General features: G+C 38.6%; 1 protein-coding gene across 3 annotated transcripts in view; it reads left to right on the plus strand.

Moving 5' to 3' along the window:
* Positions 1-27,842, plus strand: part of LOC149150983 (spindle pole body-associated protein) — a 139,742-nt gene that overhangs the window by 42,277 nt on the left and 69,623 nt on the right. For all 3 annotated transcript variants that reach the window (XM_089440894.1, XM_089440896.1, XM_089440895.1), the window contains exon 2: positions 27,587-27,728. In XM_089440894.1, the coding sequence (XP_089297020.1) occupies positions 27,587-27,728 (142 nt within the window). The remainder of the gene's footprint in view (positions 1-27,586; positions 27,729-27,842) is intronic.

The following is a 27,842-nucleotide window of genomic DNA, read 5'->3' on the forward strand; positions in this document are numbered from 1 at the left end:
GAATAGTATTTGTATAAGAAATCGGGTTAGGGTTCCAAATCCCTAATTCCTAATTTTGAAATGAGTGTTTCACTCGCATCGGTTTCTTCAGTCAATTCCAACCTCAACCACGGTTCGTGTAAATTTGGTTGGTACTATTTTTCTTCTCCACATCTAATCATGGTGACCCTTTGCATACATATTTGTGTCATCTTTGAACACAATGCATTCAACATGGATATCTACCCTAGTAAATGGGGCTATTTATTTTTGGGCCAATCAAATAAGGAAGAAACCTTTATGCACTTTTTGTCCTAAGGAGGGATATGTCTCCAAGTCTTTCATGGTTTGTCTTCAACAAATTGATGAGCTTGTGAGAATAATAGGTTGTTAGAGGGATCTTTTCAATGCACATGTGCACTATGCATATGGTTTTGACCTATTGTCCCGAACCCTTGATCAAATTATGACTTCATTAGTTTTGCATTTCAAGATTTTGAGTATCAAGTACATGGGCATGTTACTGCATAATCTAGCACTCTAGTGCAAAGACTCACTAACCAATCTAGATTTAGAGAAACAATGGGATTAATTACCACTATCACCCTAACAACTAGTCCCTTGCTTTTTGTGGTTGGATACAATCCCCACAAAGGAGGCTTTCCCAACAGATCTTAGGGATTAAGTAACCGAAATGATTTTAGGCTAAATACCCCCTAAGGTTTCTACTACAAGATTCACCCCAGGACAAGTATGCAATATTAGGGTTTTTGGTGATTTTAAGGTGTAACTTCAAGAGAGTAGGTTCAAAGGTCCCCATGGCTAAATCTATAGGGCTTAGTTAGACCTAAAGAGGCTGAAATAGCGTACCCAAACGCATGTAATCAAGAAAATACACTTTGTTCTTATAAGCTAGCGTTTTAATCAACAATTTACAATAGGCATATATTTTATAACAACAATTAGAAAACAACCCCCAAAGTTCTGATAAACAAATGAAAAATTATGGCTATTCAATGAGTAAACAAGAGGATAAATTACAACAATTTTCAATGGTTGGAAACACATATAACAACAATAGAAACCCTGGACGTCGACCCTAATTAATGGATGAAAATGGCATGTAATGATATTTTTACTCTTCCAAATAAATGTATGCAAAATCTAACCCTAGGATGATAAAGTCCAAGGCAACTAATGTTAAAAAATGATGATTTTGCTGTAACGTAACCATAATTTACCCCAATAAACATGAAATATAAAATTTTTAGGGTTTTATTTTATTTATTATGGGATTGGCATAAGGGAGAAGACTAGTGCCTTTCTCAATCAAGGGCTAATTGTTAATTTTAGGTATGTTCTATGCTTAGAGCAATTTATTTCAATTTTCACAGTTAGCTCCATATCTTTTCCAGATTAGCAATCACATCAGCATTAAAGTAAACTGCAGATAGAACATAAACATAAATTGCAGAAGACAAGCCAAGACAAGAGGACACAAGATGTGACGCTAGCTAGGGACAAACCCCAATGTGGGGAAACCCTTGATCAATTCTTCTTATATGTTTCTCAATAGTTAAACAGAGAGAGAGAGAGAGAGATAGTACGTTTACAACAGAAGTCAACACTTTGACTTATCTAGATAAGAGCATAGATCATCTCTAAGAAGATGATACATGAGATTAGTTGAAGACATGCTGCTTCAACTAATTCTCCAAGGTGACTCCTTCACTTATCGTTGTGCTGCATTTCGTCATTATGCTACACCTCACCGCGCTGCACCATGCTGCACCCAACATCACTATGCTGCATCTCATCACGCTTCATTAATCATGACTGTACCCATCACTGTACTGCATTATGTGCCATTGCTGCACCATGTTGCCATCCTGACCCATGTGTTGGCTGCACCTTGCTTGCTTGTTGTCCCTAGCATGTTTGTTGTCCTTAGCATGCTTGTTGTTGCATGCTAGTTGTCCCTTGCATGCTAGCTGTAACATTGCATGCTTGGTGTATTTGCTGCTAATTACCAGACAATTGTCTCAATGTTAGTTAGCTGTCCTTTGCACGCTGCTCTCCTTCGAACGCAGATGCTTCGGCTGTTTCGGCAGTTCCCGACAGTTCTGGCAGTGCCGGTTGTTCCCAACAGTTCTGGCAATTCCGGTTGTTCCTGGCAGTTCCGGCAGTCCCGACTGTTCCAACAGTCTCGGTAGTTCCGGCTTTTCCGGTAGTTCCAGCTTTTCCGAGAGTTCCGATATTTCCAACTTTTTCGGCTTTTCTGGTAATTTCGGCTTTTTCGGCATTTTCGGCATTTCCGGTAGTTCCGTCTTTTCCGGCAGTTCCAATGTTTCCGACAGTTCTAGCTTTTCTGGTAGTTCCGGCTTTTCCGACAGTTCCAACTTTTCCGGCAGTTCCGGCTTTTCCGGCTTTTCCAGCAGTTTCGGCTTTTTCGGCAGTTCTGACTTTCTTCCCTCTGGATTAGGGCAACGTTATTCCTTAGGGTCTCTCCTCCTACTAAAACCCAAAGACAAGTAGAAAGAGGAAGAGATCCCAAGTGTGTTGAAATGACTTGAAGGCCACCTCTATTTATACTAAAACGTTGAGCACATGTGGGGTTTATTTGATTGCTGGCCGACCTTGACGAATTGTCTTATAACGCAAATAAATTCATAACTCCATGAGTACTTATCGGAATCGAATGATCTTTAGATCAATCCTACACCTCTCGATGAGAGGGATCCAAGAAAAATATCAGCTACCATAAATAAGATGACCCACATTGAGTTTGGCCCTAGTTGCCAATTTTAACACTAATGGAGTCTAGGGCTATAAAAATATGTAAGAGGACCAATGGAAGCAATTTCAAGGAGAGAGAGGAAGACAAACTTGTGTTCCTCAATTCCTTTAACCCTAGCATTCTATCTTTTTTGAATATTGAAAGGGAGGAAGCTAAACATAGGTTCCTCAATAGAAACTTGATGAAAATCTTGTTCAAGGAGAGATGTTAGAGCTATAATATAATCAACACTACTTTGGTGAAAATTTCATTAAACCCTAATTCTCCAACATATACAAGATGGAAGAAGATACTTACAATGAATTAGCACATAATACATATCATCTAAGAGAGAACTATCAAACAACATATCATCCCCAAGATTTTTTTTCTCAACTAGTGCTTCATAGTGACAAAGAGAGATTAGGCAAGTAGTGCAAATTGATCTCCAAGTGTGTGACAATGATCTTAAGAGAATTCGACCTCCCTTTATTTATATGATGAAAACCAAGCAAAATTCCTCTTAATTTAGTTTGAGAAGCCTTAAAATAATATTTAATTATGATTACAAGTTGGATAGGTCACAACTAACCCCGAAGATAGCTAACTTAGTGATAAAACATAAAGATTAGCCTCAATTAACCCACACGTGTGAGTTAGAAACCCTCCAAGAGTGACATCATCCTCCAAAAGTTATGTCCCTCATCAAAAGGGGCAATGGATGGCTTCAAAAGGGTGCATCTCATTCCAAAGTCCACATCTCCTCATCAAATGGTGCCCAATCATCAAGCAAGGTTCCCTCATCATGAGATCATCCATAAACCTTCCCATGTCATCAATTCAAGCCTCATGAAAGGGATGTCATGGAGCTAGGGCATGGCATCATCATGCAAAACAATGTATAATTCCCTCTTGAAGGGTCCCATGTCATCAACATCATCAAATCTCCTCAAAAACATGGCAACGTTCATCATGTAGGTGTAATGCTAGCCTGGGGGTGTCCTATCAACTTTGGGGTGCATAAGCTCTCAAGGAAATGTCCTGATCTGCAAGGTAGTGTTTAAGGTCCTAGAGGGAGAAAAGTGTCATCAATTGTGTTGTAGCATCCCAAGGTCAACGCTCCTCAATAAAAGGTCAACATCCTAGGTCAAAGTGCTTAGTGGAGTCATCAGGGGGGTTGGATGTTTTGTCTGAAGTGCTTAGAGAAGCATCATATAATCCCTTAAGGGATGGTAACTTTACCTAGGAGCAAAGATCTAACAACACACTCATAGAATTAAGTGAGATCAACATCATAGGTGTAAAAACCATAAGAGTATTAGAGTGGGTCATATTCAATGATAAAGGCATCAAAGTACTCCACACAAGCATCATCTCCAAATGTCCTCCTAATGATTGTTTGTAAACAAGTTGCGTTGCTTAGATATGGGAGGGTTATCACAAGGCCCTATTAGGTGCTTCCAACCCTAAGGGGAGGAACAGTTCCTAGGTCGACCCATCAATCAGTAGGTGTAAGTGATCAATGACATGATATGGGGTTTACTTCATGGAGGATGCCACTGTCTTGTACTAGCTATGAAATTCACAACATCCTTGAGTGTTATGATGTGAAGAGGGAGCAATCATGGCACCTGAGTTACGCCTTTTCTCAGCTTATTTTTGTCGCCCCTCTTATATGCCATTTCAATTTTTCCTTTTTACATATAAATATTGGTTAGATGTACGTAAAGGACATTGCTAAGATGTACATGGTTACCAAATTCCAGCTGTATGGTTGCCTTTCCAACTCCTTTGATTGCATAGCTGTTATTGTCTCCCAATTCAACCCTTTGAGATAACTTCTTCTCTATCATGCTTGAAAGATTCCCACGCTCTCCGCTCATTTGTCTTGATGCTCCACTATCTACCAACCACATGTCATCATCATCTACAAAGGAACGCGTCAAAGCAGAATAGTAGAAAAGTCTTTTTCACCTTTTTGGTCTTCTTTGGCTTTTCATCTTCTTCAACTTCTGCTGTGGAAGCATGTTGTTTCCCTTTTCTTTTCTTGTTAGCCATATTAGGACAATCTCTCTTGAAATGTCCATATTCTTGACAACCATAACATTGTATCTTAGATAAGTCCTTCTTATTCTTAGAGGAAAAAGATCCCTTCTTATGTTGAGGTCCAAACTTCTTCTTTCCCTTATTCTTGAAGTGAGTTGCAACGACTTGAACTTCTTCATCTTGACGATCTCTAGTCATTAATCTTGCTTCTTCTTGAGCACATGATGTCCATAATTGCTCAAATGAAAGAGCTTCTTTCCAACTGCTTATGCCTACTGCAAATGCATCCCATGATCTAGGAAGACCATTGAGTGTTGTATTCACAAGCTCTTGATCAAAGATAGTTTCTCCAATAGTTGAAATTCGATCTCTGATTTGCGAAATCTTCATGAAGTATGAAGCCACAGTGTTGTCATTAGTCATCTTTGTATTTCGAAGCTCATTCTTCGAACTCATGGACTAACCAACATTCTTGATAGTGTAGAGTTTTGTTAGGGCATCATACATCTTCTTGGGTATTGTGCTTTGCAATGTAGGGAATGAGATGATCTCTAATGGAGTCCACTATTAGACTCATGGTAGTAATATCATTCTCCTTGAACTTCTCTTTTCCAGTTGCATCGGTCGGTTCAATAGTCTTTCCTGTCACAATATCCAACACTTTGTTTTTGGCAGAATAAGATCTATTATGACTTTCCAAGCTCTGAAATTTGATGCTCCCTCTAGCTTGTTTTCAGATTTCATGGAGGAAGCCATAGATGCCAATGTACTAGAAGGATTTTAATAAAAAGCTCTCTCTAGGGTTTCTACAAAAGTGATCTCATTGTACCTTTCTTTCGTCACCAAAGCTATGAAACCATGTTGATTATCTAGTGCAATTAGGGTTAGCACAATATTTCTGGAATTCTTATAATTAATTTTGATGTAGATCTTCTTTTAACTTGTTCCATTATATCATTCAACAATTATACTTCAAGAATTCAACAATAAAGAATAGTAGAACAATAGAGATCACAATGCACAAAAGAGAGACAATATTTACCCTTGGAAAACCCACTATGGGGAAAAGCCCAACAACCTTTTCAATAGAGAAATTCTTCTTGTTCAATGAGAGACACCCCTAGACCTATGGTCAAACCACAGAGAGAGACTCCACACGTGCGAGTTGCTAGAGAGAGATAGGAGAGAGAAACTTCGGCCTTCTTCTTTGTACTTCTTCATCCTTCTTGTCCTTTGCTCACTTGCCCAGAAACTGTCTTGAGAGAGGAATGTGAATTGCCCAAATGAGGAGCTCGAGCTACCTTTATATAGTAGTCTGTCTAGGGTGAATGAATGCGTCTCTTGCCCAGGCCTGCCTTGACTTGGAAGGAAGCCGACTTGTCACTTTTGGAGCCAAAAATTTCATTTTAAAAATTCAAATTTACATCTTTTAAAAGTCGCAATGGGACTTTGACTCAAAATAAATTTTCCTTTGACTCGAGCATTTATAAATATGCTTTACAATGATAAATATAATTACATCAAGTGACCACAAGTACATTATGAAGACCAACCATAGTTACAAATTCAACAAATGAGAGGTATTTGAGGTCAGCTATTTCTGGCTCATGATAGGGTTGTTGGTTGGCAAGTTGAAACAATAGGAGAAAAGTTTTCTCCTAGGGTCACCCACATGGGTGGATAACAAGGCCCATATTCTAGTATATTGTCTATTTGATCCTTCCACTACAAATGCTATCTTTGGTGGAATTTTTATTCACGATCTACTAGGATTCTTTCCTTTTCTTCTTATGAAGGATTCTTCTAGGATGATTCTCAACCTCTTATAGTGGAGCTCTCTCTATCACAATTTGATGTACTGTCTATTGAGAATTCATCTACATTGTTTTTGAACCTAAATGGCCTGTTACAATGCACATTTAGCGATGCATTTTGCCTACTAGTTCTTACATGTTTTAGGATCTAATGATATCATTATACCTCCCTGCATTTGGAGACATTCTTTTTGTTCTAGGAGTGTGTCGTTTTATAGTGGATGTCAGTTTGTTGTGCCGTGGGCCTTAATTCTCAATAGTTGGTTCATAGTGATAGTTGTGGGCATATGACCACTTATTTTAGGGGGGAATCAAAGTACTTCTTCACCTTTAAGGATTTGTCCCAATATTTTCTATAAAGGATTCTATAGATGACTCTTAGCATATTTTGGTGGATCTTTCTTCTATACCTCTACTAGAAGGCATCTTCACCAACTTGTGGAACAATACTGGTGTGGGGAATATTTTGTTCAATGGGGAGTATCTATTTGGCTCCTATTCAACATTGAGGAAGGATGTAGCTTGTGATGGAATGCCTTTCTGTCCATGCTTCCTTTTCAAATTAAGGGGTGATGTTGAATGTAGGAGTGTAATCTTAATTTTTAGTCACGATTGACCTTCTAATGAGTTGGGTATTCATCAAACCACTATTATTTGTATTGAGTTGAGTGCTCACAAACCCACTCCCACTTGTATCAAGTCGGGTATTCATAAACCCACTTTCATTTGTATTTTGGCTATGGCCAACCTTTATCGAGTTGGGTATTCACATAATTCCACTTCTATTTTCGGTTATGACTAACCCCGTATTGAGTTGGGTATCCATAAATCCATTCTCATTTGTATTTCATCATTTTTCTCTCTATAGTCCTCTATTTAGCTTTTTGTTCAACTTGTCTGGGGCTGTTGAACATGGTGCAATCCTCACATTTGACTATAGTCCACTTATATTGTGTCATTAATGCATTTGGTTGAGCATTAATGTAATCTTCTATTATAATACAAGGTCATGGTTAAGTCTGACATAGTCAACTTACATGTAGGCCCATAGCCCTTCTTGGGTAGGGTACTCTACTACTTGATTTGTGTATAAAGACACTCTCTAGAGTCATTTGTAAATCATCTTGTTATCTTCTTGATCATTCTTTAGCCTATAGACAACATTCTTTGATAAAATGTTTTATGTGCAAAGGCACCTATATCTTTGGGGTTTATTGTATTGGGGCATTGTTATTGCAAGATCTAGTAGCCTAGTGCAAAACCTCACTAGACAACCTAGGTCTTATGGCAATAAAGAGTTCAACCACCATTGTCACCTTAGTGGCCTCTCTCTTGTTGTTTTGTGGTCCGATGTTATCCCCACAAGGGAGGCATCCTTGGCAAGGCTTAGAGGATAGATGACCTAGGGTTACTCAAAACAAATGGTTCTCTAAGGATCTTGCTAACAAGTTACAATACCACCTAGAAAGATCTTCAATAATGGAATTCTCAAGGGTGATAGGAGCTTAATAGTTATGGAAGAAGGCACCGGATAAGCCTTAGAGGCCAAGATAAGATTTACAAATGTTAAGGTACACTTTCAACCAACCCTAGTAAACCAAGAAAAGGTTGTTGTAAGTTAGGCTTTCAATGATGGGCAGATTTACAACATGCAAAATCATGTAACAATCAAGAAATAACATACAAGGGACAAGTTCAATAAAGACTTGAAGGCTATTAAAGAGGTAAGCAAGGAATAATGTTTTATGTATAATTTCCTTCTGCAAACAGAAGCAAACTCCCTAGACCTAGTGGCCTGATCTAGAAACAATCAAGACAAAATTGCTTTACTTTCCTTGGAGAAGTTTGAAATATGGAAGAAAGACTTACTTGGAAACCAATGTAGACTCTCTTCTTCTCTTCGCTTGCAAGCTTTAGCTCCAACTCCAAATGCTATAAGTGGAACTTGCAAAACATCTAAAACAAGCAAGAGAACCAAAACATACCAATAACGTATACAAACATCTCTAGACAATAAGCCAAGGAGTCATTGTTCTACATATGTATAAATGAGACATAATGTATAGGAAAATAAGGAATTTTTGTATTAATGAAAGTAGGAGAAGATTACAACCCTTTGAAAACCTTGACCTTGTAGATCTCTCCCAACTATCTTGTCCTTCCTTTGCCACAAAGCAAGCCTTCAATCATTCCTCAAGTACATGGATGGATTATGGACCTCTAGACACAAATGGGCAGCATGAGGGCATAACTAAGAGTCTCTAAAAGCCAACCCAGTCCCAATAGCAAGTAATGCATTTATAGGAGAAATGAGGAGGTTGTAGATCCATTAAACTAGGGTAAGATCCACTTTAGAAGGGGATAAGCTCCATGGGATAAGAGATAAGACCTCATTTGTAGGAATTCAAGGACATCCTTAACAGAGAATGGAAACTTCCACGATAGAAGCCTCTAGAAGCGGAAGCTTTGAAATTATTTTTAATTTTTTCCTTGTTTCAAGGGCCATCACACTTGCAGTGAAAGCAACTTGTGCTGACCAACACTTTTCCCTTTGATGCAACTTGCGTCATCGCACTGTCTGAACTAAGAAAGTGCGATGGGGACCTAAATTAGGGTTTTTAGCCAATATAATGCAAAATTCTTGGAACTTTTGGAAAGGAAATGATTTTGCCTTTGCAGGGGATGATTGCAAAGTTGTGAATGGATGGTGATTGATCCAAGTTCAAGGTCATTTGGTTGAATATGAAAAAATGGCCTGTAACAGATAGGTCAACAAGAAGTTTTCAATGGCTGAAAATGCACAAAAAAACATAAAACCTAGATATCAGTGCTAAATTTGATGGTAAAACATGCAATAAATGATAGATTTTGCTTTTTAAACATTAATAAATGCAATTCCTACATAAAGGGAAACAACCTATATGTAATAAAAATGCTATTAAATGTAGCTTTAGACCAGTCACCAAACCCTAACCCTAGCTACCATGAAATGCGGAAAAGAAGGAAATTTAGGTTGATCTGCACAACAAGACTAGTGTATTCAATTGGGTAATGTAGTCAATTAGGTCAAGGTCAAGATAGGGGGACCTTAGATGAAGAAGGGTGGAAGACAATTTGCTTCCCTTAGAAACCTTATTGACTTCTTTTGTAGGAGATTTAAGGTCAAAGGATGCATGGAAACAAATTCTTTTGATGGATTCTTGAATTATAAATTTTGCATAAACATATAGAAACAAGAGTTCATAAAAGATATTGCACTTTTTAATATGGCACAAGATAAACCCTAATTTCAGAAATTATATGCAAAATGAAAAAAATAACATTAAATGTTATGAATATAATTTATACTAAAAATAATAAAAATGTAAACAATAATAAACATAAAAAATAATTAATTAACTAGTAGTTAATAATGAAGAGGCATGTCTCTAAGGACATGACTGCTCATGAAAGGGTACCTGCCCAGGTATATATACAAGACCTTTAGTTGTAATCACATCATCTCATTAATTCTTTATTTAATATTCAATATACAATTACTTGTCCTACTATGGATGTTGACGTCTTGTAAGTGTTTTGAAGATGTCACACATCCACTCACACATCTCCTTCTCTGCACACTAGTCCACTAAGCCACTCGCACTTTAGAGAAAATCACTCTCTTTGAATGATGACGCAATCACACAAATTGTGCTTTTCGTTTTTTGTCTTCACCTCCTCGCTAGGCTCTCTTTATAATCTTCATTGAGTCCAAATTCCTAACCCCTATCTCCCTTCTAAAACCATCTTGGAGATCAACGATTGAGATTATTTCTAAGTCACTTAAATAATAAATTTATTTATCCTTAGAATATAACCCAATAGTCCATAAAAATTAATTTACTTTAATTATTGTACTTTTCCTAAGTTAAACTTAGGAAAGAACACATAAATCACTAGAAGAGGCAAATAATGTCTTCCACATGTTAAGACACCAAGCTGATGTAGAAGTCTTTTTGAAGCTACTAACATCAACTCTCCCTCCTAGCAAGGAAGGGATTCTCCACTACCCCCAACTTATCTCAGTACTTCACAAACTTTCCCTTCACTAGATGCTTAGTGAGAACATCAGTCACTTGCTCCTTTGTAGAAATGTACTACAATTTCACAACACCCCACTAGACCCTGTCTCTGATGAAGTGATATTTGATCTCGATATGCTTGGAATGACCATGAAACACATGATTCTCAAAGAGCTTAATGCAACTCTGATTGTCACAGTGTATCACTGTTGGCCACATCTATAGATCAAATAAACCTACAAGCATCTTGCGAAGCCAAAAAACCTCACAACTCGACATACTCATTGCCATGTACTCTCTGCATCTACTGAATTGAGTGCCATCGATGGCTACTTCTTGCTGAACCACGAGATCATGGATGATCCCAAGCTGAAACAACATCCAGATGTGGACTTTCTGTCCACTCCACTCTTTGCCTAATCAAAATCTGTGTACCCCTGTAGCTCTATTGCTCCAGCTCTGACATACTTCAGTCCAAAGTCTACTATTCCATGCAGGTGTCTCAGTACATGCTTCGTTGCCACCCAATGAACTTGTCTCAGCTCCACCATGAACTAGCTAAGTGTGTTCACAACCAAACATATATCTAGCCTAGTGTTGACCATATACATCAAAGAACGTATTAGCTGCCTATACAATGTGGGATCTGTGAAAATTTAAAGTGTGAAATCCTATTGCAGTAACTGGGATTAAATCTTCTAATTGTTCATTAATTAACAATTTATTTGCTACGACAAATATCGAACAAAACTCATTGCAACAAATAAAACTGCAGAAAATAATAGCGCTGGAAACTGAGAAATATTCTAGCACACATAAATTATGACATTGTTATTTTTGGACAAATTTCCTCAGAAAAACCGGTGCAACAATTGAGGGGGTTTTAATTATTAAGCAACAATGAAATAATCTGAGTACAATCTGGATGCCAAAAACTGGCAATTCTGCAGAGAAAATATGGCAAAAATCTGGTGAGGAATTTTCCTCACCCCCACAAGCAATCCATGCTCTGACTATAGCTCCAAGTGAGCTATCCAAATAGCTTATGTGCAGGCTTGCATCACCCTTGCATAGTTCCTTACACACTCTGCCTGAATTAGCTGCTCCTCAAGCCGTCTAGTCTGTGGCTGATTGAGAAACTGTCTCTCCTTGGCCTTTGGAATGTCGTTCCTACCTTTGGAACTGAAACTCTGCTTCTCTCCAGCAGAATTGAATTACCTCTTAGAGGCTTCTGTGCACCCCTTGCGCAACCTTTTTGTGGCTATCTCTTCCTCTCTGCAATGTACTTCAACAGATCTGGAAAACTTCCTCCGACTTCACTGTCCCTGCCCCTCTCTGCCTCTATGTCCTTCTTGGAGCTCGAGCTCTTCCGGCAACAACTGCTCCCTGGAAAAATTAACTCTCTTGAGGAAATCGATCTCTATGTGGATGTGTTTTCCATCCACCCATCGACTTCTTCTTATAATTTTTTGTTGGACCTCCAACGACCAAGATTAAAACTTAATCAAGGGCCAAGGTCATATCAGAGTCGATATGTGTGAGTTTCTAGATGATGCACACCTTATCTCAATTAATTCTAACTAATTAACCAAATTTCCTAAGTTAAGACTTAGGAAATATTAAAACATTAGGCTAATAATCTAATTAAGACGCCTCTAGATGGAATTTCTAGAAACAATTTATGGGTTATGTAGAACTCCCGTATTTTAGCCTCTCCACAAAGTTTCAAGACTAGGACACCTCCGATGCTACAAAAACTAACATGATTCACTAATTCACCTTCAGAAGCGCTCAACTTCTTTAGGTTAGTGATCAATAGGTATAGCCATAAGCTTGCACTCCTCCATCCTAAATCTACTTAAGATCTCCACTGCATACTTGCCTTGCCCAAGGAAAATCTCTCTTGGCTATTGCCACACCTCCAATCCCAAAAAGTAGTGCATTGCACTACTGTCCTTATGGCGAATTTCAAAGCAAGATCCTCCTTGCACGTCCCTATGAGCTTCTCCAGTCCTGTCAAGAAAAGATGATCCACATTTAATATGAAGATGAGTGGTTCTCCCTCAATGAGTACAAAATACAAGTTGGGATCTACCTCACTCTTGGTGAAGCCCAAACCAAGAAGATCGATTTTGGCATACCATGCATGCGGAGCGTGCTTCAGTGCATAAAGGGCCTTCTTCAACCTGCATACATGATAATCTCTCCCATATACCTTGAAACCCCGAGGTTGCTCAATGTACACCTCCTTAATCACTCCATTGAGGAAAGCAATATTCACATCCATCTGATGTATCCTCCACTCTATCTCTGAAGCAATGGACATAACTGCTTGAATAGATGCATATCTAGCAATGGGTGTGAATGTCTCCTCGTAGTCTACTCTCTCCTTCTGGGAGAACCCTCCTGCTACGAACATCACTTTATACTTCTCGATACTGCCATTAGCTGCGTGTTTGGTCTTATAGATCCACCGAGAAGTGACCACTGACTTCCCTTCTGGTCTCGACGCTATATACCAAGCATCATTACTCATGATGGAGCTATACTCTATCATGGCATCTCCCCAGACCTACTCACCTATAGCCTCCTCAAAAGTACAAGGCTTTGACTCGTTGACGCTGTTCAACAGTGCCAAATAGCTGGAATATCTGGTTGGTGGTCTGCTTTGCCTGAAAGTGCTACTAGGAGCACCCACATGCTCCTCAACATCTCTCAATGTTTGCTCGACCCATCTCAACCTCCTCCTAGTAGAGCTTGAACGAATATCTAGCTCATCATTTGAATCTGCGGGATGTGTCCTTGCTGGTGCTGTTGGTCTTTGCTCAATCCTTAGGAGCTTCTCATTCCCTCTCCTCTACCATTGTTGACTCCCTTGCATGAGATCTCCTAAGTGTCATATCCTCATCAAATATTACATTCCGAATCAAGATCACCTTTCTCTGTCCTGGAATGTAGATTCAGTAGGCCTTTGAGATTTCACTGTAGCCAACAAACATGCCCCTCTTAGATAAGGGCTCAAGCTTAGTCCTTTTCTTTGTAGGCACATAAATTGGACTATCGAATATTCGCAAATGACTCACATCCAGTTTCACTCTTGTACACAACTCTTCAGGAGTCAGGTCCTCTAACACCCTGTGAGGACTCCTGTTCTGCACAGACACAATTGTAGGCCTCCACCCATAAGAACATAGGCAACTCTGAATCATAGATCATTGCCCTTGTTTCCTCTATGATGGTCCTATTTTTCCTCTCGGCAACCCCATTCTGTTGAGGGTCGTAAGGTATTGTGAGCTCCTTCTTGATTCCCGCCTCGTTGCAAAAATTCAGGAACTTGTTGGAGGTATAGTCGCCCCCATTATCTGATCTTAGCACCTTAATCTTCCTCCCTCTGTAGTGTAGGTGTCCCATCCTCTTATGGAAAATCTTGCTCTGGTTGTTACTCTCATGTATGAGAGCCTTCATCGACTGCCCTCACAATAGATAGAGATCCCTCTCCCTTCTACCAATCACTTGCTTCTTCCTAAGATTGGTCCCTTTTGGCCCAACAACCACTTCACCTCCCGTAAAACAAACCTCTAATCTGTTGAGAAATCTAGGGCATCCAGATTAGGTGATTTTTCTATTAATGATAACTGCTTGTGAATGCTTTTTACTTCAATAGATTAGGATCTTTTCTTTAATTAGATTATTATAGTGTTCTTCTTCATCAAACAACTATCAAAGCATAAACAATAAAGAGATAAGAGACATAGAATGTAGGGTATCAGCCAGGGCCAAAACCTCTCCTGCTTGAGAGGAAAACACAAACGAATTTTTCTTCTTATAGAGACTTCAATTGATGAATACCAAGACCAAGACCCTTGACCTATTTGCCTCGCCAAGACCAAGTCACAAAGCTTCCTTAGTGAGTTCCTTCTTGCTTGAGTCAACGATGGTCAAAATGCTAACTTCTCTCTCCTTCTCAACTACCCTTCAAATTTCAGTTTTCTGAATTAGACTTGCAAGTTTTCGACTTCCTTAGAAACCCTAGTTGCAGCGCATGTGAGATATATATGGCAAGTGACCCCTTGATCTCCTTCGCTTCTACTAAATAGCTTCCTCCTTCAACTCGGCTTGATGTATTGACTTGTATTCTTCTTGATTCGACTTCTAATATAGCGTAGCAGACTTTGGCCCTTTTCTGTAGTAGGTAGCACTCCTTTTCCTCACACGTGTGGTGGATAATAGCCCTTTAACTGACCCAAACAAATTGTCTTCCAGTTTTTCCTTCTTCGCTTGGAGAGAGAGACTTCTTATGAGATTTTCACACTTCTTTTATTGCTTCTAACCTTCATCGAATTACTTGCCTTCAAATGAGAGTCGAGCTACCTATTTATAGTGATTTGCTCATGTATATAAGCCGACTTGATAGAGATCTAAGCCGACATGTCCTTTGGTGAGGTTCCATTACTCCATCTTGAAGCCGACTTGAAGGAGATGCTTTAGCTTGGTCTTGGAGGGCCTTTTTATTCTTTTAATGACTCATACAAATATGTAACATGCCCAAGAAGGGTCCTTCATACATGACATTGACTCAATTTGACTTTATGACCAATCCTAAGGGCTCACAATGGGAGCCTTACCTAAAAATAAAATTCCTTGCTCATGAAACCCATGAGACAAGCATTACAATAATAATTTTATTTTTCTTCTTTGCATCAATTACATAAAATCACAATTACACATGTCATTATGAAGACCAAACCTAGTTACACTTTTCAACACTCCCTCTTAACTAGGGAGGTATTCATAATGGTACTTGGTCATTCTCGATCTGAAGGATTCTCATAAGCAGAGTTGAATTGGAAACCCATCTGTATAACTTCATATCAACCAACATTGTCACATAACAAGGCCTTGACTAACAACTCTATCCATCCACAATATCTGAGCTCAATGCTGGCAAGACCAATGATGTATAGACACCCTCATCATTGTCTCTCTCGGAACATACCCCACCCAGGTTCTCAGGGTGTGTTCCACCAGGACTATTCTTATCTTGGATTCACAGTCCTCAAAGAATATCGGTCCTCTATTACTACTATTATCTTGGATGCCCTAACTTATCCTCAAAGAGCATCAGATGCCAGATGTTTACCCAATCCTCCATTTTGTCTTCCCAAGTGAAGACAATAATGATGTGTCTATCTCTCCCTCTTAAATAGGGAGGACATACCTATTCCAATGAAGAATGTACTCATTCCTACAGAAGGAATGTACCTAAGCTCACTCTTGGCTTAGGAATTTTGCTTCCAAGTTTCTATCAAGTAAGAAAATTGTTTCCACTTTCTAGGCTCCCTCTTAATTAGGGACCTACAACAGTGCCTCAGGTGGAGATGTTGGGACAACCAGCTGCTTGAAGAACTCCTCCTCACGATGTCAAGAACTTCTCTTCTTTATTCAAGAGTCTTCATGTTTTGGGACTTCTAAGTAGGGCACAAACCATTCATCACTTTCATCCATGAGTCAATCATGTCATTATTCCTTTCATCAGAAAGTGATCCATCAATTCCTATCTGGCTTCCTTCATGCCATGTTGCCTTCTTCATGCCATGTTTCCTTAAGGATCTTTCATTCTATTACATGGACATAATGGGTGGAAGGTATACATAGATCTTCCCTTGGTAGCCCTGCATAAGCCCATCCAAATATCATTCAAAAATAAAGGAGTGAACATCAAATCAAAATTATCTTTGTGATGGTTTTTCATCATGACATCTTCTAGTTTGCATCAACATCCTGCATACACATTGACACATCTACCAAAGATATATATTGGCAAGGGTTTCTTTCTTTTTCAGACTTTATCAGAGTCCTCATATCTTTCACGGAGATATCCTAGTCAAATCTCTCAGTCCTCGGATGTTGATTGCCTTCTTCCATAGTTGCATATTTCTTGATCTCTTTCTTTCTTCACACATTTCCTTCTAAGAACTCCCAGTCATAGTTCCTCTAATTTTGTCAACCACCTTGTTGGGTCTAAAATGCGGATGCAAATTAGAGTTTCATTTACTATCAGTCCGGGTAAGTAAACTTCGAGGATCATCTAATATATATGGACTTAGAGACAAACTAAACTAAGCTAGGTGAAGAAATGCCAAAGCTCCCTTACAGGAGGTATTTCATTGGGATCTCCAACACCTATTTAGTCATTTAATCAAAATGAAATCTAAAGACATTGTGACAAGTGTAAGAAATATTAAAGCTCCCTTACAAGAGTCTGCTCATTAATATTTCTAATCATCCTAATCAACAAACTATTTAAACTAATGAATTAAATATTAAATAACAAATTAGATTCATTGAAAGAAACATTAATATTTTCTTACGAAAGGTCATTCGTTAATATTTCAAACATATGAACCTAATGAAATTTACAAACAAACATAAAATGAAAGCTTACCAAAACAAAAGTGTACTTGCTAGACAATGGGGGCCCTTCCAAGGATTCACAAGCACATCAAAAGAGAAGTCAAATGTAGAAGATCAAAGAAGCTCCATTTTATTTATCTTCAATTGCAATTTGCAATTACAAGTTCTACATCCCAAGAGGTTCTAAAATCTCCATTACAATGATTCTAAATTCTAACTTCTCATTACAAACTTATAAGATCCTAAGGTTCTAAATTCTAACTTCTCAATTCTAAATTCTAAATTCCAAAGTTACAAATGAAGGAGATAACACTCCTATTTATACAAAAGTTATGATAACAAACTCATAAATGTGGATCCACTATTCCCTCTTCAAATCCACATATCTCTCAACCAATGGTGACACATAACCCTATCCTCCATGATCTTCTCCATGAGGTCCATGATCTTATCCATGAGGTTCATGATCTTCTCAAATTCAAATTTGAACATAGAGTGCCACATAAGGGTGCCTTAGAAGCTTCTTTTGTACTTACACATGTCAACAAACTCATTCTAACTGTTAGGTATAAGTATATGGATATTATTTTCTAAAGTTTAACCACAAATTCTCTTAAAAATACTAAGAATTAATAATGTTTTGGAAAACACAATGGTAATCCATTTAATGATGAAAGTGAAGCTAATGTGATGACATGGTGGTGGAATAGAGGTGAGAAAATTTGTGAATGGAGAGAAAGTGAATGTTGAATGGAGTGAAAGTGGATGAATTTTAAGGATAATTCTTAGGCCCAACACACCTCATATTTCATATGAGGACATATTATGTTGAATTCATGTAGACAATGTGTGACCCATGCCTTCCTGCATCCTTTCAAGGAGGAGATACTTTCTTTTGATCATGCTAACACTCTTTTTGATCATGAATTTGAGAGCTAACGCTCTTCTTCCATGCAAGATAGTTTGAATCCCCAACCAATTTGTTTCTTTCCTTGCAAAAAGACATTTTGACAGATTCAAACATAAATATAATATATACTTACTTGAGAAGATGCTTCTTCCACTCGTCGCCTCCTTGAATTTGATGATAATATATATGATAGAAAACTTCTCCTTGATGAGGATAGATCTCTTCAAGAGTGATCCTTGACTTCACAAAGAAGGAAATCACTTTAGATCCTTTGATGGAGATGCCATTGTTGATGATGATCAATGATGACTTCTTGATGCTTCTTGGATGATCTTTTATAATGGTAAGGTCCTTGCTTCAATGAGAGGAATTTTCCGTAGAGCTTCTGAAGATGATGACAACGTCCTTGATCTAGAAAGGAACTTGATTTATAAGTCCCTTCAACTTGAGTAGGGTCTTAGTGGTCTTTGGAGGGTCCCAAGACTTCTTCTTGGTGTAGACTTTTTCTTCATCTAGGGTTTTGATACCTTTTTTTGTAGATCTTGACTTCACTTTGATATCCTTCAATTTGCTTTGATATCTTTCTTGAGATTTGATCCTTGAGTGTCCCTTGATAAGATGCCCTTCCTTGTCTTTGTAACCTTAGCTTTGATACCATGTTGAGAAATCTAGGGCATTAAGATTAGGTGATTTCTCTATTAATGATAACTACTTGTGAATGCTTTTTACTTCAATAGATTAGGATATTTTCTTTAGTTAGATTATTATAGTGTTCTTCTTCATCAAACAACTATCAAAGCATAAACACTAAAGAGGCAAGAGACACAAAATGTAGGCTATCAGCCAGGGCCAAAACCTCTCCCCCTTGAGAGGAAAACCTGAACGAATTCTTCTTCTTATAGAGACTTCAATTGAAGAATATCAAGACCAAGACCCTTGACCTATTTGCCTCTCCAAGACCAAGTCACAAAGCTTCCTTAGTGAGTTCCTTCTTCCTTGAGTCAACGATGGTCAAAACGCTAACTTCTCTCTCCTTCTCGACTACCATTTAGATTTCGGTTTCCTGAAGCAGGCGTGCAACTTTTCGGCTTCCGTAGAAACCCTAGTTGCAACACATGTGAGAGATATATATGGCAAGTGACCCCTTGATCTCCTTTGCTTGGAATGCATAGCTTCCTCCTTTAACTCGGCTTGATGAACCAACTTGTATTCTTCTTGATTCAGCTTCTAATATAGCAGAGAAGACTTCGACCCTTTTCTGCAGCAAGTAGCACTCCTTTTCCTCGCACGTGTGGTGGATATCAGCCCAAAAACAGACCCAAACAAGTCGTCTTCTAGTTTTTCCTTATTCACTTGGAGAGAGAGTCTTCTTATGAGATTTTCACACTTCTTTTCTTGGTTCAGACCTTGATCAAATTGCTTGTCTTCAAATGAGAGTCGAGCTACCTATTTATAGTGATTTTCCCATGTATATAAGCCGACTTGACAGAGATCTAGGCCGACATGCCCTTTGGTGAGGTTCCATTACTTCATCTTGAATTTGAATTGAAGGAGATGCTTTAGCTTGGTCTTGGAGGGCCTTTTTATTCTTTTAATGACATACAAATATGTAACATACCCAAAAAGGGTCCTTCATACATGACATTGACTCAATTTGACTTTATGACCAATCCTAAGGGATCACAATGGGAGCCTTAACCAAAAAATAAAATTCCTTGCTCATGAAACCCATGAGACAAGCATTGCAATAATACTTTTATTTTTCTTCTTTGCATCAATTACATAAAATCACAATTACACATGTCATTATGAAGACTGAACCTAGTTACACTTTTCAACACAGTCCTCTATCTTCCATGGTTGAAACTGAAAGGAGATTCTTCTCCATCCCCAATACATATAATACCTTGTTCACCTCCATGATGCCACCCGCATCCATCTGGAACTCAATACTCCCAGTGCCCTTGACTGTATACTTGGCCTTGTCACCAAGCCCACATTTACATCTCTAGCCCCCTTGGTCATGTTGGTAAAGAGATCTTGAGATTTTGTCATATGACGACATGCGCTACTGTCCACAAACCAGACACCTCTTTTGACTATTCCAGAAAGGCAAGATACTAGGGAGAAGTTTTTCTCGAATTTCTTTGCCATCTCCATCTGTGCAATAGTTGCTGTAGCAGTGTTGCCCTTGCCCGTTTTTTGTTAGGACACTGACTGGAAAAATGCCTGAACTTATGAGAAACAAAGCATTTAACTTTGCTCATGTCCTTTTCCTCCTTGTTCTGTGAAGATGCTCCTCCACCCTGGTGCTACTTGGCCTTCCCTTTGCGCCTTTTTGTTGTGTAACAAGAGCAACTTCATCTTTCTCCTCACCGCCCTTTCGTTGTCCTCCGATCAAGGAATTTTCCTAGATCTCCTTCTGGGTGAAGTCATCCCATAACTGGCTCCAATCAGGAAGCTACTGACGAGCAAGAATCCCATCCACAAAAGTGGGCCACTACTTAGTGCATCCCTTCCGAGCAATTTTGACCAACTCTGAATCATGCATAGTTTCCCCAACATCTACAAGCTAATCACGAGCCTGTTGGACTCTTGTGGGATAAGATGCCATAGTCTCAAATCTGTTCATTTTAATACTGTTCAACTTCTCTTTCAACACCATTTTCTTGTTCTCGTTTGTACTCTGATAAGGACAGGCCAAAGCTAACCACATCTGTCTTCCAGTGTCCTTCCTTGATATGTGGGGGATTATGTGATCCCTCACACCATCCAAAATTATGCAACTCGCTTTCATATCCTTTGCCCTATGCTTCGTTGCAAGATTCAGAACTGAAGGAACCCGCACGTGTCTGCTCAACAAATCCGAGAGACCATTCAACTTTAGAATCTAGGTAATTCGCTCCTTCCAAGGGTGAAATTTGATAGCCCATCCAACTTGTTTTCATTTCTCAAACTGAACAATGGTGCCATCTCCACAAATCTACCATGGCCACAAAACCCAACTGCAAAATTTAATGAAATAATTTTGCTGCTGCAAAAAGGAAAACTCGCCGCTGCAAACCCTTGCGATCTCAAATCTCTCTTTCAATGTATTTTACGCCGCTTTGATAACATGTTAAATTTCCAATACCAGCTAGATTTAGTTTCTCATGACAAATTAATTTATCCCCAACAATTTATTTATATACCCAAATAAACACTGATTTACTGAAAAATAAAATCATTGATATTTTTAACTTCTAGAATTAAAAATATGCAACGGAAATAAACTGGAGAGATCAATCACACATTGCAAAATTAATTAACCCACAAATTTTTGTCCGTCATTTCATTATCTGTAAATTTTGGGTTTTTTTTGACCCACAAAGATACAAGAAAAATACAAATTTGGAACTTGCAACTCGCCTCCCTCATAATGAATTCGGCCAGGTAAATTGGTCTAAAGGAAATCTATCTCCAGATGAAATCGACCTAAAGAAATCGGTCTCCAACAACTCGATCTGCGCCCTCTAACAACTAGATCCGCGCTTTGCCACTAATGCGCACTGGGGAAAATCCCAACACTCCAATAACTCGGCCTCCTTCAGATAAATACAATCTCTCTCCAGCAACTTGGCCCTACAATCTCCTACTCAGCCTCCCTAGATTCACACAAATCCACTCGTACTTCTCCTTCTCTGTGCATTGGTCCATTGAGCCACTTGCACTTCAGAGAAAATTGCTCTCTTTGAATGATGAATCGATCACACAACTTTTGCTCTTCGTCTTTTGTCTTCACCTCCTCGCTAGGATCTCTTTATAATCTTCATTAAGTCCAAATCCCTAACCTCAATCTCCCTTTTAGAACCATCTTGAAGATCAACGGTTGAGATTATTTCTAATTCAATTGAATAATAAAATTATTTATCCTTAAAGAACCCAATAGTCCACAATAATTTATTTACTTTAATTATCGTACTTTTCCTACGTTAAACTTAGGAAAGAAGACATAAATCATTAGAAGAGGCAAATAATGTCTTCTACATGTTAAGACACCAAGCCGATGTAGAAGACCTTCCGAAGTTACTCATATCAACAAGGGGCACAAAAGTACATCACACAAACCTTGCCTTCAAATGTCTTTCTAGTTTCTGATTTGTAAGCAAATTACCACACTTGTGTTGGGGATGATTATGCAATTAACCCTATTAGGTGGTTCTAGCCCCCAAGGGGGGGACATTTCTTAGGTAGGCCCATCAATCCATAGTTGCATGTGATAAATGTGGTTGTTTAATGGGAAAGACTTTAGTAAAGATACCACAACCATGGTACTAGATGAAGGAGGTCCAACATCTTGAGTATAATGATGATAAGAAGGAGCAATTGCGAAGGCATGAGTTACCCCTTTCCTCAACCTGCTTTTTTCACCCCTTTGGTGTGCCTTTACTTTAATGATTTTCTTTTTTTTGTTGCATAGCTTGGGTAACTGGCTTGTTTTATGCTTTTCTAGTGCCCCTTAAAGTTGTAGTAATTTATCTCTCATCAGAGTTGGGACATGCATAAGTTCTTTTATTTAGATAGAACATGAAATGCATAGGAATTGGGTGATTAGCGATGGCTAATGAGGGGGTTAGAGCTCATGCTAGTGTTTTTCCCACATGCTTATTACATGTCCTAGCTATCTTTTGCATTTTTCATTTTCTTTCATTTGTGGCTTCATATGCTTTTATCTTTCTTTCAGCTACATCAATCTCTTAGGGAAAAGTTTCAAGTTTTGACTTAGAGATGTGGATATAGGGTGCCAGTCCCAATGACCAATGATAGTCAACCAAAAGAATGGAAGTGAATAAGGAGAAAGATGGAAAGTGGTATGGATTACCTTGGGCATGCTATATCAATTAGTGCCTCCTATTCATGCCCTTCCTAAACAATGGAAGAAAAGGGCCTCAGGGGAGGTTACACTGGACTAGGGCCAAAGGATAATCTCCCAAGTGAAGTATGGGAACAAGGGTACAATCAATAGCGGTCAATTATCCAACTTGATTTGTGATACATATTAAAATGCCCCAAACATTAAATGAAAGCACATGATTACAAAAATGGTTAGTGTAGCTTTTCATAGATCTAAGATGATCCATCTTCCTCGAGAAGCATGCTAGATGGGAGAGAGCATTGACCAAAGCATAGGTGGAGAGATCCAAAGTAAAGCTATGTGTGGATCATCTTAGGGATGTTGACTGATTGGCTGACCAAGGGGAAGAAAAATCTTCTCTGATGGATTCCTCACTTTTGTTGGGTCATAGCCTAATAGGTACCATTATTTCTCTTATTTGATATTTCTCTCTCGTGCTTGTTGAGTTTTGTAGCTCAGAAGGTACCTCTAGTCTTATGTCTTGACTAGAAGGATCTTGATTTGCCTCTTTAGGAGCTTGCATGCGACATGCAAAGTGTGCAAGTAAGTTGCATGCCTGCGAATGTGTTACATGTGTCATGCATGAGATGTGCATGTAAAGCAAGCTAAATTTATGACTTGGACTTGAGTTAAAGTATAGAAAGCTAAAGATAGGATAGTTAGCTAAAGTAATAAAAAAAGGGTGAAGGACATGAGCAAGGTAAAGTGCTTTGTGTGTCAAAAGACTAGTCACGATGCAAGCTTGTGTCCATACAAGGAGGAGGAGTAGGATCAGGTGGTTGCATCAACATCAACTGAGATTGATGACTTTATGAAGAAATTCGAGAAGGAATTGTCTCTAGTTGCCTAAGTTTCTAACAGTAGTATTGTTGTGTATGAGGACAATGGGTTATGGCTAGTGGACAGTAGAGCGACCAGTCACATGACGAGGATGAGATCAATGTTCCGCAGTATTTTAGAGACAAACTCAAACTGCCATGTGTGTTTTGGAGCTAGCACCAGATATGCAGTAAAGGGGGTTGGATGTGTCAGATTCCAGCTAGAGTCAGGAGGATTTCTGGAGGTGACAAGTATGTTGTTTGTTCTAGGGTTGATGGTACATGTGCTCTCATTATTAGCCTTGAAGGATGTTTGATATAGAGTTTTGTTCCAATTTGGACGGGTGTTTCTATATTCAGAGGGAGCGACCTTAGATGTAGTTATAGTGCTTGGCATCAGACAGGGGCAATCATATAGGTTGATGGGACAACCTGTGGGTATATTCGAGGGGATCTTGGATACAGGAACAATGTCAGTTGCTGAGAGGGAGCAGGTGGCGAGGGAGACTGATTCTTCAGGTACCGCTAGGACCCTCACCTGGTATGATATGACATTGCTAAACGCTCAAGAGCATGATCCTAGGAGCATGGTTGAAAGGAACGGGTCTTCAAATCAGATTTCGAAGCAGGTAACAAGGAAGTCTTCTAGTTCAAATAGAGCGGCGACAATAGTGGATAATGTGGTGGTGTTGGAGACAAATCCACGTGGAGGAGGTTCTTCTAGAAGTACCTCCCTCGCTAAGAGGGAGTGTTGAGTTTTGTAGCTCGGAAGGTACTTCTAGTCTTGTGTCTTGATTCAAAGGACCTTGATTTGCCTCTTTAGGAGCTTGCATGCGACATGTAGAGTTTTCAAGTGAGTTGCACGCCTACGAATGTGCTACATGTGACATGCATGAAATGTGCATGTAAAACAAGCTAAATTTATGACTTGTACTTGAGTTAAAGTAGAGAAAATAAAAAATAGGGTAGTTAACTAAAGTAAAGTCATTTATCTTCAGTTAACTTGATGAGCTAATTTTGGCCGTCAATCTTAGCTTAGGACAGTTATAAATTGAGCCTAAAGTGAGGAGCTAAGACACAACAACAACACAAGATTGAGAGAGGCTTCTCAGTGAGCGTGTGCTGGGTTCGAGAGAGTGCAGTGAGGCTGGTCATCAGTTTTGTATTTTCTTAGTTGGGTCATTATCCCAGGACAGGAGCCCAAGTAAGTTTCATGATTAATTTATTAATGAAGAACTATTGTTTGGGCAAAAATCTGTTTATATGTGTGATTTAGATTGATTAATTTCACTTTCAGTAAATATTTTTGATTAGGAACTTAGCTGTGTATTCGTTCAGTTAATAATTGTTGGGAACTGATTACCAGTGCTGGGTTTGGGAAATTCAAACAGTGCTGCTATGGATCACCTCTAGCATGGTTGTTTAGTGTTATTTTGGTTGTTATCAATAGGTTTCTGTAGGGCAACATTGTTATTTTCTACATTTATTGTAGGTTTTAGGGTGCTAGTGGTTCCACTAGATCTTTTTGTCTCTCTCTTATGGATCTCAATAGAGCATTATTATAGGTTAACATTTGGTTCTTGTTCTTTTGCTTAACAAATAAGCCATTTAAATACTGACAACCCATATACATCAATCATTCTAGGAAGACACATAACCAAAACTTTTATAAAACATAAAGTAAATATATTGAGAGTCCCATGGAATACACATCTTTGACAAGAAGATACAAAACCAAACTGTTAATAGAGGATCACCAACTTGCCATAGATATTCACTTACAAATACCAACGGTCTACACTTATTCACAGCGAACCGTACTCACGATTCCACAGGGAATACACAATGGATTTACATTTACAAACTCTCTCCAACTTCTCACTAGGAAGGAAACCACTACATTGTAGCACACTTTACTAGCCTTCCATACAATGAACCTTGACCCTTCACATATGGTTTAGGATTTAACTCTTCACGCATAGTTCCAAGTTTGACCTTCTCACAGTTTTGGGTCTATTCTTGCTTGGTGCTTAACACATAGTTACAAACAAAAACCTTCACTCTCCATTACAGGTTGGTTCATTTATGCAACCATCATCTATTGCCATCTCCTTGCAGATGTAAGTTACTTAGTATCAAACATGGCAAATTGCCCTGAGTCGCCAACCACAGAGTGATGAACCACAAAACAACAATGTCACCTCTACTAATAGTAGACAATAGTTTTCTAGCTTCACATGTATTTTCTGCAATAAAGTCTCAATGCAAGTTTCTTATCATTCCCTCACTTCCCTTGAACATGTATTTATACTATATAGGGAAGTTGGCGCCATTCAGGCAAACTAGTAATGGGCTGGTAGTGGATTAGTGACTTGAGGACAGGGTGACACACATCCTCCAAGGAGTTCTTCCCTTATGGATTTCAACTTGCCTGTTGGAGATAGGGTGGATGGTTACTCACCTTGGTCCGGCCTTGTCAAATTAATAAGCACCCTTTCTATTTATTTTTCAAAAAATTCACTTACCTTCCATCCACATTAGAATCTTGGCTTTTCCCAAGGTGGACTACATATTCAAAATAACTTAACTTGGGATATAACACATGTCCTCATAATTTGGTCTTGACCTTCAGATCCCATGGACAACACTAGGATGCCACTTTATTACACAGAACCTTTATCCTTGTCACGATAAAATATCAGAATTGGGATATTACACATTTTCAATGTTCATGCATATCTTAAAGTACAAGGAATCCCTGTTTTGAATTGTCATCCATGAGATTTTCAAACATTCCCAGTCTGTTCCCTCTAGCTTTAAAAGGCTTTTCATTCTAGAATTCCTGGGGAAGAAAATGAATTCATGTCTAGTATAGAGCTGTTGTTGAATAAAATGCAGAGTCAAAGACCTATGTTCCAATATCTCAATGAAGCCTCCCTCCATCTAAAGGCCAAGTTTCTCCTCCGAAAAAGAAACTAAGAAAAAAATTATTATAATGTCCACAAGTGAACAAAATAGGTAAAATACCTTCTTTCAATTCTCCAAATGACAAAATTAGCAACAAAATATCCTCTTTCTGCTAAGGTTAGTTGCATTGATCCCTCAATACTTCAATTTTTATCAACCTACTCACTCAGGATTCTAAAATTGGGTTGCATCCGTATGAATCTGTATCCAAGGGATCTGTCATTCTGAGAATGCATGACTTAAAGAGCATCTGGATTTAACTCTACCACAGGAATTGTATCTGGGCTTTGTAGACTTTCATTATGCGAAATCTTTGTGGCACTTAAACCTGTATCTGCACCGTTAAGAAAGTTTTACACTTGTCTAAATAATAAGTGTCAGTCTAATCATTCAAAATAGACTTTAATGATTTGAAGGGTGAGTCGATTCTTACCATCTCCCTTGGTGACTCAGAGGGTGCTTAGAAATTTAGTGCTAAAGCAACTTGCAATCTCACTTTGCACTAAAGTCAAATTCAAAGTTAAATGGGACCCTCATGGCTCCATAATCGTTTCATTATATTGTTAGTACAGCACAGCTGTTTCACCTTACAAACTAGGTCATATTAAGTATATTTTACTTCTAATTGTGTTGTATTGAGTGGGCCTAATGGTTAAGAGCACGTGCTTCCTTGTAAGAGGTCATAGGGTCAATCCAGAGGGACGTAGAGTATGTACACCTCTGTAGACTTTAGCACTCAAATCACTGTATAGAGGTGTGTCTCTTGTCCCACAAACATGGGGGTCTCACACGCCAGTTTGGTGTCTGGCTTGGTCATGACCTTAAAATTAAATTATTATTTATTATTATCAAGGAAATAATCCAATTGAACTATATCTAACCTCTGGACTGTCATTTTCACATGAAGGTGCCAGCCATGGACAATCTGCCTCACAGGAGTTATAGCTACTAGTGGCAGCTGGATTATCTTCCAATCAATAGCATTGACCACAATTGTTGCATGTTTGGTTGGTGCTTGGTGGTACATATTTTTATACTCATATCCACAGGTACATTTTTCATTCTTATGAGTGTGTTCTTTCTAGTTACATTATAATCCCACTTTTCATGATATTGTTGTCAAGAATAGTAATACCTATTACCACAGTATATAAATAGTATAG

The sequence above is a fragment of the Pinus tabuliformis genome, chromosome 9, assembly GCF_031772625.1.
Source record: "Pinus tabuliformis cultivar Carrire ecotype Pingquan chromosome 9, CPIR1, whole genome shotgun sequence".
NCBI lineage: Eukaryota > Viridiplantae > Streptophyta > Pinopsida > Pinales > Pinaceae > Pinus > Pinus tabuliformis.